At 40.0% G+C, this 13,846-nt stretch overlaps 1 protein-coding gene across 3 annotated transcripts in view; it reads right to left on the bottom strand.

Moving 5' to 3' along the window:
• The window catches only part of ctif (CBP80/20-dependent translation initiation factor), a 230,741-nt gene that overhangs the window by 64,069 nt on the left and 152,826 nt on the right, over window positions 1–13,846 (bottom strand). For all 3 annotated transcript variants that reach the window (XM_072574834.1, XM_072574843.1, XM_072574824.1), the window contains one exon: window positions 8,649–8,725. In XM_072574834.1, coding sequence (XP_072430935.1) covers window positions 8,649–8,725 — 77 coding nt within the window. The remainder of the gene's footprint in view (window positions 1–8,648; window positions 8,726–13,846) is intronic.

The following is a 13,846-nucleotide window of genomic DNA, read 5'->3' on the forward strand; positions in this document are numbered from 1 at the left end:
TGAACGGGAGGTGAACACAGGGTCAGAAACCATGTGTGGGTCTACATAGGGGCTAGGAATTGGTGCCTGATTGGTGGGCTGCATTGTTCTTTGTTCTTTTTTGTTAAAGTGAAGCCTTGCATTTCAGTGCCTCACTGTTGTTAAGAACACATGACGTTCTCTGTAACCAGAGAAAGCAAAGGCCCTGCTCTCAAATATTTAATAATATTTAACTAACTGTTTCAGGGTAAAATTAAAGCTCACAGTAATCCTTCCAATTTTTCTTCCTTCAAGAGAAGTGTTCATGAACCTTATCACATCTCCTCACCCCAAAAACTGTGCTTGTGAGATTGAGAATGTGATGCTTGGAAAATCACAGGCCAGTCACTACTATGGAGCCAATTATGCCAAAATGCAGTCCCACTGAGCTGCCTAAGCCAAACTCAGTCTCAACTTGACATCAGCTCAGCTGGTCTCAGAATATTTATCGAATGAGATGGTGCTCTAGGTTTCCTTGTAGTTTAGTTCTGCAGTCATCTAAGTAATAAAATAATCAGGTAATAAATCATATAAAAACATTAACTGCTGTATAAAGAAGAATTTAATCATCAAAGCCCAGCACAATGCTTTTAAAATGTAGCAGTGAAGAACATGCAGATTGTGGTGATTAAGCAATTTTTTGTTTTTAAGCCAAGTGGTAATAGATTTGAGAAGAAATTAGCAGAAGAAAGAAAATGGTGAATGATAAGATCCAACAAAAACAAAGGCTGTTTTCAATGTCATCTTGGTCATCCTAAATGTAATCCTAGACCGACGTTAATGCTGTATATTGATCTGGGGAATGTTACAAATTACACAACACCAGGTTATAGTCCAACAGGTTGTTTGGAAGCACTAGCTTTCGGAGTGCTGCTCCTTCATCAGGTGGTTGTGGAGGACACAATTATAAGACACAGAATTTATAGCAAAAGTTTACATTGTGATGTAACTGAAATTATACATTGAAAAATACTTTGATTGTTTGTTCAGTCTTTCATCTGTTAGAATGACCATGATAGTTTCACTTCTTTCATATGTAAATCACAAAACCTTTTTTAAAAGTTACATTCTCAGGTTAATTGTAACAATTGGTGTTAGCCCAAATAAGATGTTAAGATGTTGTAGGTGTTAGCCCCTGTGTTCCCTGTCTGCGCCATAATGTTTAGACTGATTCTAATCTAAAAAGTGAGTTAACAGAGTCTTACATGGATTCATGCAGTTTTTGAGCAAAATACAATGTAACTCTGCAAGTACAAATTCATGTGTGTGTGTGTGTGTGTGTTTGTGGCACAGACAGGGAACACAGGGGGCTAACACCTACAACATCTCAACATCTTATCTGCGCTGACACCAATTGTTAAAGTTAACCTCAGAATGTAACTTTTTAAAAAAGTTTTATGATTTACATATGAAAGAAGTGAAACTATCATGGTCATTCTTACAGATGAGAGACTTAAACAATCAAGGTATTTTTCAATGTATAATTTCAGTTACATCACATTGTAAAGTTTTGCTATAAATTCTGTGTCTTACAATTGTACACTCCACAACCACGTGATGAAGGAGCGGCATTCCGAAAGCTAGTGCTTCCAATTAAACCTGTTGGACTATAACCTGGTGTTGTGTGTTGTGTAACTTTGTACACCCCAGTCCAACAATGGCATCTCCAGATCTGGGAAAAGAGTTGGCACAAATCCCTAGATCACTGCTGCTGAAATCTGGATTTGGGTGAAGTAAAAGAGTTAACTTCCAACTCATCACATTCTCATATAGTGCACCTCGGAACTGCTCCATAACTTTTATATACTTTGAATACTGGGTGTAAGTCCTCTTTATGCAGATAGAGCAGCATCTTTTCAGTTTTATAAGGACATTGGGATATAGAGCATTAGGTGCGACAATTCATCACTCCCACAACACCTTCAATTCAAAAGATTTCCAAAATGCTTCTCTGTGAAGTTACAAGGATTTAACAGTTTAAAACTAAGAGAGAAATGGAAGGCCAGTATCTAACCTACTGAAATGTTCACATCACGACATTAGTAATGCCTAACTTATAAGGTAGTATTTAGTCCAGGAGATAGAATTCTGCCAGAACCAGAGGTTGGTGGGATTTCAAGGTGGGTATGAAGGGATGTTGAGGGACAGTGAGGAGCAGGGCCTGTCCAATTATGTGTTATACATCAACCCTTTTGACGTTCTCACTCATAATGGTGTCTCTGATGCTCGCAGATATCTCCCATGGTGCTGCTCCATTCGCACACCCCAATAGCATGCTCCCCCTCCATTGAAAAGTAATGAAGCTATTCTGTTCACAGTAGAAGGAATAACATTAATTTTATTCCATACCAGAACCCTGTGAGATTATTCCCAGGCACAGGAATGAGTTTCGGGTATAGAGGTGTTTGGTATAAGACCAAAACATAAAAGGTGCAGAATTAGGTCATTTGACCCATTAAGTCTGCTCTGCCATTCAAGCATGGCTGATACATTTCTCAACCCTATTCTCCTGCCTTCTTCCCATAATCCTTGATACCATTACCAATCAAGAACCTATATATCTGTTTTAAATACATTGAATGACTTGGCTTCCACATTCCTTTGCTGCAATAAGTTTCACAGGTTAACCACCCTCTTGGCTGAAGACATTCGCCCTCATTTCAGTTCTAAATGGTTATCCCTTCATTCTGAGGCAGTGCCCTTGGGTCCTAGACTCTCTACTAATCGAAACATCTTTGAGCTGAAACAACCTTGCTGTCCACATCGTAATTCACATCAAATCCTGTTCACCCAGCACCCTACAGTGACTACGGTTCCTGCAATGCTCTGAATTTAAAATTCTCGTCCTGAGATCAAATCCCTCCATATCGAAAACTCAATCTTACAACCTTCAGGAAATTTCTATGTTTGATCCATTCTGCCCTTTGTTCAATCTAATTGCCTTCATTCCATTATTAATAGACATCCATTCAGCTGTCTGTGCTGTAAACTCTCTATTGCTCTAAAAAAATTTACTTCTTTTACCAAACTCCTGTTCAGCTGTTGTGCTGTCTTCTTACAAGGCACAACGTCAGATATTTTGTCAATTCTCCTGTGAAACAGAATGGTACAACTTACTAGATTAAAAATGCAATATCAATACAAATTGTTGTTGCTGAATTCTGATATAATTGCAATTGTGGCCTGATGGACGATTTAATTGTTCCTTGTGGCCTTCAACACCCTCTTAATAGCAGCCTTTCGTGCTATTTAATGGGGAGGATGATCACAGCTTTTCTAAATATTTTTCTCTTGCTCCTCCTCAACATAAAGTCTGATATGTTAGACAATCTTCTCCTACTACCACTTTGTATCCTCAATGTGCTGGCTTTTAGTCTACTTTACGAGATCCTTAAGGTTGTGAAACTCATTAACCCTTCAGTGTTACAAAGCAAAATATTGCAGGAGATGTATAAAATGGGTCATCATCAACCTGAAATATTAACTCTGTTACTCTCCACTGATGCTGCTAGGCCTTCTGATTATTTGTGGTGGTATCTGTTTTTAATTCAGCCCTTCAGCCTTCACTTCCTACAATCTACTGGCTTTTAAAATTCAATTGGATTATCATTTATAATTATTTTCTGGTGTCTCTGCGGCTAACCCATCAGAATTTCTCAATCTTTTGACGTGCTGAATGGGAATGGCCTTTTGCCACTCATTCAGTTGTTGAGGAGAATGGTTGCTCCTGCCCAGATCAGCAAGTTAGATCTGTTAGCTTAGCTCTAGCACGCCCTGCCTAACTGTGACAAATGGAAAAAGCTGATGATTTACATAAAATCAACAAGCTGCAATTAATTTACACAACCAACACTGTTTGCTATCTTATAGCAGTCGTAAATAGCATTGTACGTATGTCAACTAAGTTAAATAAGTGACTGTGTATCTCAGGTACTATGAGGGGAAGTAATGAGGTAATTCCTGTTGGCAAAGCCTGACGCATTCCAAAAATGAACCAGCTACACAAAGGCCATCAATGATACCAACAATTAGTTCAAGTGACCATACCAAGGCACACATGTCATGGATGAATTAACTTCCAAAGTACAAGAATCAAGATAGAGACAAGGATCCTGAGGAATTGTTAGGCATGTACAAGCAGTCATTAGATTAACCATGTCAGAATTTGAACCATCACTAATTTTTTCAGCTTTCTTTGCAATGCTGAACAGGTTTTCAAATGAATGGATATAACTGATTGAATTAAAAACAGGATCTGGAGGCTGAATTTGATTCTGGAATGCTGAGATTTCTGAAGCTATGGAGAAATATTTGTTCTTTCGCAATATATTCCAGACCAGATCCATAACAACAGTTGCAAACAGCCTAGCTGACAATACAGATGGCAGACATGTTGGCCATGAAGTAATACTGCTTGTGTTGGTGTGCTTAAACTCATCTCCCCAGTAAAGAATTTAGTGCCACTAACATTGTTCCATGTTCTGCTTATAAAACAAAGAGAACAACCTTAAACCTCCTTGAATCACAAAATGAAGTGAACATGTGAAATATCTTTCCTCCTTCACCCATTTGCTTGGCACAATAAGAATTTTTAAAAATTCGAAAAGTCAATCATTTTTAAAAAAGAATATGCATTCACACTTTCTTGATATAGATATTCAACACAGAAGTGCATGCACATTTAACTTTAGGCTCCTTAATATGGACCAAGCTGGTCAAAACAGGTCTGTGGCAGCTGGTGAGGAAGACAACAAGAGGGAAAACATATCTGACCTCATCCTCATCAAACTGCATAAGTGGTGGAGCACAATTAAACAATTCACTGGAGAAGGCTCCACAAATATCGTTATCCTCAATGGAGAAATATCAGTGTAAAAAGGCATTTGTAACAATCTTCAGCCAGAAGCATCTACCTGACAATGTGGAAAATTGCCCAGGTATGAACTGTGCATAAAAATCAGGACAACCCAGCCAATTACCTTGCCAATTATTAGTTTACTTTTGATCATCAGTAATGTGATGAAAGGGGTCATCAACAGGACTGTCATGCAGCACCTGCTCAACAATATCCTGCTGACTAATGCTCGGCTTGGGTTCCACCAAGGCCCCTCAGCCCCTGGCTTCATTACAGCCTTGGTTCAAATGTGAACAAAAGAGCTGAATTCCAGACTGAGATGAGAATTGTTGCCCCTGACATTAAGGCCGTATGTGGCCAAATGTAGTATCAAGGAGCCCTAACAAAACTAGATTCTGGGGAGGTGATAGCATAGTGGTAATATCACTAGACCTTTAATCCAGATACCCAGGTAATGTTGTAGGGACCCAGGCTTGAATCCTGTCATGGCACCCCACTGGGCTATGCCCACTAACATGCCTTTCATTAAGATTCTAACAAGGGCCATGAAACCATTGGATTGTCAGAAAAATCCATCTGGTTCACGAATTAGGAAAAGCTGCTGCTGTCCTTACCTGGACTGGCCTACACGGGACTCCGGACCCATAGCCATGTGGTTGACTCCTAACGAGTGTCTGGGCAGTTTAGAGATGAACAAGGGAAACTGTATGTGAGTTGAAATCACAGCTGACACAAATGAACATGTTTGTGATTTTTTTCAGGTCAGTCATCTCAGCTCCAGGACATCTCCGCAGGAGTTTCTCAAGGTAGTGGCCTTGAGCCCAAGCATCTTCAATTGCTTCATCAATGATCGTCCTTCCATCATAAGGTCAAAAATTCACCGATGACTGAGTAATGTTTGGCACCATTCATGGCACCTCAGATACAGTCTGCGTTCAAATGCAACAAGATCTGGACAATATCCAGGCTTAGGTTGACAAGTGGCAAGCAACATTTATGACACTCAAGTGACTGGCAATGACCATCTCTAACAAGAGAGTCTGGCCATTGCCCCCTGATGTTCAGTAGCAATACCATCACTGAATCCCCCACTAATAACATGTTGAGGGGGAGGGGGGGGTGTTATCATTGATCAGAAACTCAATCAGACTTGCCACATAACCACAGTGGCTACAACTTCAGGTCAGAGGTTAGGAATACTGCGGTGAATAACTTACCTCCTGACCTCCAAAGCTGTCCACAAGGCACAAGTCAGGAATGTGGATGGGATACTCCCCATTTGCCTGGATACATGTAGCTCCAACACTATGTTTAAATAGCACTAGTCCTACCAAATTCACAACCAGTACCATCCAATAGGGCAATGACAGTAGATAAATAGGAACACCATCACCTACAAGTTTCCCTCTAAACCACACACCATTCTGACTTGGAAATATATCATTGTTCCTTCAGTGTTACTGGGTCAAAATCCTGGAACTCCCTCGTTAATAGCACTGTGAATATATATACACCAAGTAAACTCAAGGAAGCAGCTCACTATCACCTTCTCAAGGGCAACTAGGTATGAGTGAAACATGGCGACACAGGCAGCAATGCCCACATCCTGTGAGTAAACAAAAAGGAGGATATGGAACTTCATTTTCCAGTTCCTGGGGCAGAGCCTTTAGCCTCAAATGAGCAAATTTAAAAATGAACAAATCATAAGCTAACGGTTAAAATGCATGCAAATAACTAACCAGAAATTATGATCGTTTGTTTCTACAGCTTGAACAAATTACAAAAGTCTTTCAATGAATGGACCAAACATTTTGCAAAATTTTGGTAACTCAATTCTGTTTTTCTAGGAACCGCTGATGGTTGGCGAAATTGTTTAGTTTAAAACTTAGACAATTAATTTGTTTTCTTCCTATTGCCAAATGAAATACAATCCTCCGTATAACACACAACAGGAGGAATAATAGGCAACAGCATTATGCACAAACAGGAAAAGATTACTATGGGTAATGCTTGATTCCTTTCCACCCACTACGTTATCTTCTACAGCCTGTCTGTTATCTTTCTTCATACTCACTAAATAAAAAAAAAACTGAAAAAATAATTTCATTAAAAATACAAAAGCACCTTCTCCACATTTAACAACAGATCACCATTTTGTAAGGCTAGGTTTACTGAGCTCCATCAAAACCAAAGAATTGAGCTCAGCATCTTTTATTTTGGTCTCTGCTAGTCACAAGTTCCAGATGCATAGTGCAAACTGGCAACAAAAGCAAAGAAAATGTTGCAATTATTTTCAAAATGAATCACAAACGTGCAGAAAAAGGCAAGGGAGGGGGATGGAATGACTTGATCTTGCAGTGAACTGGTATAAACACACAAGACTAAATTGTCTCTTTCTATGTTGTAACGATCCTAAAATTCTATACATTGATGTGTTCAAACAAAAATAACGTACCTGAATCATTTCATTGCAATAAAGCTCTTAACAACAAAACTAACTAGACACGGTCAACAAAGCTTAACACACTACTAATTCACAATAGTTAACCTAATCACTAACGTTCCAAATATAAATCATAAAGATTAAGAAACATTTAAACTTGGGTTATTTGTGACAAAGGGGAAGTTGATGTGCAATGAAAGACAGGGAAAGGTAAAAGGGTGCACTGAAAAGCTCCAAGCTACAGAGGTGATGCAAAGCATTTTTTTAAATATAAAGTTCTACCTGTTAGTGCCTTACATGTTGGAAAGATCCAAATATTTCGCACCATCACTTCTTGCAAGTTTGACAGTTAAACAGATCATTCAAATGACTGATCTGTGACCAGATCCCAGATCACATCAAGGAATGGGAACAAGAAGAAATTAAAGGGGGAGCACTTTCTACTGGCTGTAAAGCTTGAGGTCTGCTACAAACAATTGTGCCGAGGTGCACAAGGTACTAAGGAACAGTAGTATGGAAGTTCATTCACTTCCAGGGAGGGGTGGCGCTACATGGAGGCCAGGGATACTTCCTACAGAGGAATAGAGGAGGAACAAATTAGAGGAAGTCACCCCAAGAACACCCTCACTCACCTTCCAGCTGCTGGCTTCAGACCAGTATTGGAAGAGGCCTAGGAGCAGGTGCACAGACTACCCTCTCCACCAGTCATGGTGCATTGCAGTAAGATTACTGGAGGGGAAAGAAAATAATTAAGTAAGTTACAAATTAAAAGCTCCAGTTTGTACAGGGACCAGATGTGGGAACGACTGGGAGCAGGTGATTGCTGCTTTTTAATCCCATTTTCTCCTTCTCCTCTTCAGTGATAGTTGCAGTATGGGCCTCCTCATCCTATTGTATGGATTGTAATGTGAGTTATATTCAGTGTCAATCCAGCTCTTGGGACTATTGTTGGGACAGGTTACTTATTAGTTCCCTGAAAGGGAGGTGTTGTTTAATTCTCCTACAAAAACCCTTCATGTTCTTAAGCACAAAACAAAAAATAAATCCTGAAAATGGCATAGAATAAAACTCACAAACAAAAAATACTGTTCCTTGGGAAAGCAAGCTGAACTGTAAAATATTTGGTATACCAACCAGAATCAGATGATGTTTAATAAAAAGCTAACATTTTCAGCTTAACTGGGATAACACACATGGATATTCTTTTGGATACGGATCCAATTAGGCTTTATGTAAAAGAAAAATTGAAGAACTAAAACTGTCAAACCTACAAGATAAGTGAGATTCTAATCCAGCTCAAGTTGCCATGACGATCAGTGGTACCAGACTCACCTCCGGTCGTTCCGTCGCCTCCGGAATAGCTTTTTAGTTTGTGCGATTTCAGCTTCATTAGACAATGGCTGATATACCTGGAAGAAACCAAACAAGTCTGCTTGTTAAAAAGGTGGCTGTGTGTAGAGAGTAAACACAGACTGTAGAGAGGCACTCGTGGTGCAGAGGTAGCGTGCCTATCTTTAGGCCAGAAGGTCTGGGTTCAAGTCCCACCTCGGGATGTGAAGTGGCAGCGCTGCATTGAAAAATACATCCAGTGCTCAGTGGTCAGGGTGAAGCACAAGTTAGAAGCTGCACAAACATTTCTCTATGCTGCCAAATAAATACTTACATTTAGAGCATTGTATTTTTTTTTACACCACTCCACTGAGCCATACTCACCATCCCACCAGTGAATTCACAGTAAAGGTTAGAAGCTACCTATTAAAACTATTCAGGTACTACTCAGACCACTCCTGGGATACTGCCACAGTTTTGAGCCCCTTATCTAAGGCAAGATAGAGGCAGTGTAAGAGGCAGTCGAGAGAGGGTTCACTAGGCTAATATCAGGTATACAGGGACCATTTTAAGAGGAGAGGTTGACTAAGTTGGGCCTGTACTTCTTGGAATATATTATAAAACTGACCTTATTGAAATCCAAAAGTTTCTTAGGGGGCTTGACAAGGTAGTTGTGAAAATGTATTTTTCCCTGTGGGAGAGCCTAGGACCAGAGGGCATCATCTCAGAATGGGGTTTGCAAATTTAAGAACGCGATGAGGAGGAATTTCTTCTCTCAGTGGTTAGTGTATCTGTGAAATTCTGACAAGGCTGGGTTGTTAAACATATTCAAGGGTGAGACAGACTTTTAATCAATAAGGGAATCAAGGATTATGGGGAAAAGGCAGAAGAGTAGAGTTGAGGATCTTCAAATCAGCAATGATCTTATTGAATTGTGCAGCAGACTCATTGGGCTGAATGCCTACTTCTGCTACTACACCTTATGTTCAAAGCTTTATTTTCAATCATTGCATTAGATGTTCTGTGTCATTGTACAGAATGGTGAGATGCAAAATCAAACTAAATGTTTTTATTGATGTTTCCAGATTCATAGAACAATGTGGAATAGAGAAAAATCATAGGCCTATTCCTGTACCAGGAGTTATTGTGCCTTATGAGTGACAGATTAACGCTCTCTCCACTGCACCCCAGTTGTAGTGATTGCAACAATGTCAGCCAGGTGGACCTCAGAGAATATGAGTTCCCTGATTGGGGTTGTTAATCCCAATCAGGGAACCCTGGCTGACAGATATAAACAGGAGCGTCAAAGGTTCTGTTCACTCTAAGAGCTGGCCCAGTGTTAAGTTCTATGCACGTGTAAATAAAGAGCCTCTGTGAAGTTATTTCATCAGTGATACTGTCAAGATAGGGCATTACACTGACTTTATGAGGCATTCTTTAAAACTTATAATATGTTGATGTTCAAAGAGAAGAATATTTATGCACACCTCTGCCTAATGAAGATTAATTGAAGAAAGCAAGGTTAAGTTTAAATATTTATACATATGCAGCTTGCATACCACTGGAAGATACTGACGTTACTCTGGGCAAATAAAGTGCATACAAAATGACTCTTAACCTCAAATGAAGATTGCCTTGAATCAGTTTCATGTCTGATGTTAAGGTGCATGATTTTGCATGCTTAAAACATCTGGCTCTTGTCAGATTCTAAGCAATTTTGTGCTCTGGGTCCTGATCCATTAAGTTAATATTGCTCTCCCTTTTTTTGGAATTCCTTACTTCAGAGTTCTGCAGAAGTTCAGTCTTTGGGCATACTCATTTTTGAACTTAGGATGTAGGAGTTGGGTCAGAAGGTGAGGTCAAAGTTAAAGATCATCCACTCTCCCACTAAATAGTGGGATAGGCTCAAAGGGCTGCGTAGCCAACTCCTGCTCCAATTTTGTATGCTCTTAACTCCTTATTGCAGCTACTATTTCAGGAAGCAAGGCAACAGTGTTCTCTGAATGACATGCGAATGGGCTCGTATGCACTGGCAAAGAAAGCAGCATTAAAGCGGACGCTCTTGATTGTTTGGAAACAAGGTCACGATTTCCAAACCTCTTCAGTCTTGTATTCTGCAGCCTAGATCACATCAATATCAAGAGAAAACCCAATGGAGACAATTCACATACTGCGGAACCGACACTGAACAATTAGAGGAAGTATGTCTGCAAAATATTTCCTTCCGAACACTACCAAGTTAATAATTTCACCTTGTTCTCTGCATTATGAGCTTTCTTGGAAGGTTCCTTTAAAGCTTGCACTGCGTTCCTGTGTTACGATGCAGGTCATAACTTTGTATTTAGGTTAAGTTTTTTCCATAGGATTAACTAAAGTGTTTGAGCACAGAAACAGAACATTTGACTCAAAGTCTGTTTCCGTATTTATGCTCCACATGAACCTCTTCTTATCATACTCTCTCCAATGTTATTTATTCCTTTCACCCTATCTAGCTTCAAATAGTTCAATCATAACAGACCACATTATAAAATACGTCACTAAAGTTTTAAGTATTTGAACATTTTTATTTTTTCCGAGGCTACACCTCAATACAGCTGAAAAGGTATGATGGTGGGTAAAAGTGTTCAAACTGTGGTTGAAGTCTCTACAATTTAGCTGCTTTGGATTACCTGAACATTGCTAGGAAAAGGAAAACATTACTTGATAGTTTTGGAACAATACATTTTCAGGAATTACATTGTAATACCGAAACAAACACAGGAATCTTCTCCCTGATGCTTCAATGGATGCAACATCAAGAACTTGCATTTACATAGCACCTTAAAAGCTGTAAAACATTTCAAATTGCTTCACAGAAGCATTATTAAATAAAATTTGACGCCAAAATCATGTAAGGAAATATTGAAGATTCTGCGCTAGAAAACGGAAACCATCACTGTTACTCATTACAATAGTCCAGTGATCCCTCCTTGAAGAACATGGAAATTAGTTTGGCACAGAACTGGACTCAACAGTGATACTTCTATATATTCAAACATCTTATAAACACTCACTGCTCACAATCGAGAATAGCTGCTCAGATGAGCAACTGGATATCGGTGACTTAGGAAATTAAGAGCTAGAAGCATGATCTAAGCTGAACAGCTCTGCTGGAAGATTGGAGCCCAGAGAGCTTCACTACCAAGCAACGTCCTACCATCTATTTCTGTTTATACAAAGTCGGTATCTAGATAACAGACATCTAACCCAAGTTGCACACTTCGATACAATCAATATTTCAATGATTGCCAGAGTATCCAGGATTTAACACATAGTCCAATTAACCAACAACTCCTCATGCTCCCCAACTGCACCCCACTAGAGTATGCAGGCTTTTCAGAGTAATTTTCCAAGTATATTAACCCACATGTTCTTCCTACTGGATCTTCACCATGTTCAAGATCATTGCACTCAGATTTTTTTCCCAGGGTCTTAAATGTTCTGAGCAGCCCACCTCTCTCAAGCCTTTCATTCCTAAAGCAATCTTCCATTTTTTAAAACAAAAACTTATGGTCATCTATTTACTATGTCAATAGACAATAGACAATAAGTGCAGGAGTAGGCCATTCTGCCCTTCGAGCCTGCACCACCATTCATTATGATCATGGCTGATCATCCTTAATCAGTATCCTGTTCCTGCCTTATCTCCATAACCCTTGATTCCACCATCCTTGAGAGCTCTATCCAACTCGTTCTTAAATGAATCTAGAGACTGGGCCTCCACTGCCCTCTGGGGCAGAGCATTCCACACAGCCACAACTCTCTGGGTGAAGAAGTTTCTCCTCATCTGTCCTAAATGGTCGACCCCGTATTTTTAAGCTGTTCCTCTGGTTCAGCACTCACCCATCAGTGGAAACATGTTTCCTGCCTCCAGAGTGTCCAATCCTTTAATAATCTTATTTGTCTCAATCAGATCCCTTGTCAGTCTTCGAAACTCAAGGGTATACAAGCCCAGTCACTCCAGTCTGTCCTGCCTTTCCAGGAATTGACCTCGTGAACCTACGCTGCACTCCCTCAATAGCCAGAATGTCTTTCCTCAAATGTGGAGACCAGAACTGCACACAATACTCCAGGTGTGGTCTCACCAGGGCCCTGTACAGCTGCAGAAGGACCTCTTTGCTTCTAAACTCAATCCCTCTTCTTATGAAGGCCAGCATACTATTAGCCTTCTTCACTACCTGCTGTACCTGCATTCTTACGTTCATTGACTGGTGTACAAGAACACCGAGATCTCTTTGTACTGCCACTTTACCTAAATTGATTCCATTTAGGTAGTAATCTGCCTTCCTGTTCTTGCCACCAAAGTGGATAACCATACATTTATCCACATTAAACTGCATCTGCCATGCATCTGACCACTCATCTAACCTGTCCAGGTCACCCTGTAATCTCTTAACATCCTCCTCACATTTCACCCTGCTACCCAGCTTAGTATCATCAGCAAATTTGCTAATGCTATTACTAATACCATCTTCTATATCATTAGTATATATTGTAAAAAGCAGCAGTCCCAGCACTGATCCATGCGGTACCACACTGGTCACTGCCTGCCATTCCGAAATGGAGCCGTTTATCACTACTCTTTGTTTCCTGTCAGCCAACCAACTTTCAATCCAAGTTAGTACTTTGCCCCTAATACCATGCGCCCTAATTTTGCTGACTAACCTCCTATGTGGGACTTTATCAAAAGCTTTCTGAAAGTCCAGGTACACTACATCAACTGGATCTCCCTCGTCCATCTTCAGAGTTACATCCTCAAAAAATTCCAGAAGATTAGTCAATCATGATATCCCCTTCATAAATCGATGCTGACTCTGACCTATCCTGTTACTACTATCCGAATGTGTCATAATTTCAACCTTTATAATCGATTCCAGCATCTTTCCCACCACTAAGGTCAGACTAACTGGTCTATAATTTCCTGCTTTCTCTCTCCCACCTTTCTTAAAAAGTGGTACAACATTAGCCACCCTCCAATCCGCAGGAACTGATCCTGAATCTATCGAACTCTGGAAAATAATCACCAACGCATCCACGATTTCTAGAGTGACCTCCTTCAGTACTCTAGGATGTAGACCATCAGGCCCCGGGGACTTATCAACCTTCAGACCTAACAGTCTCTCCAACACCAATTCCTGGCAAATATAAATTCCCTTCAGTTC

Source organism: Chiloscyllium punctatum, chromosome 1 (assembly GCF_047496795.1).
Source record: "Chiloscyllium punctatum isolate Juve2018m chromosome 1, sChiPun1.3, whole genome shotgun sequence".
In the NCBI taxonomy this organism is placed as follows: Eukaryota; Metazoa; Chordata; class Chondrichthyes; order Orectolobiformes; family Hemiscylliidae; genus Chiloscyllium; species Chiloscyllium punctatum.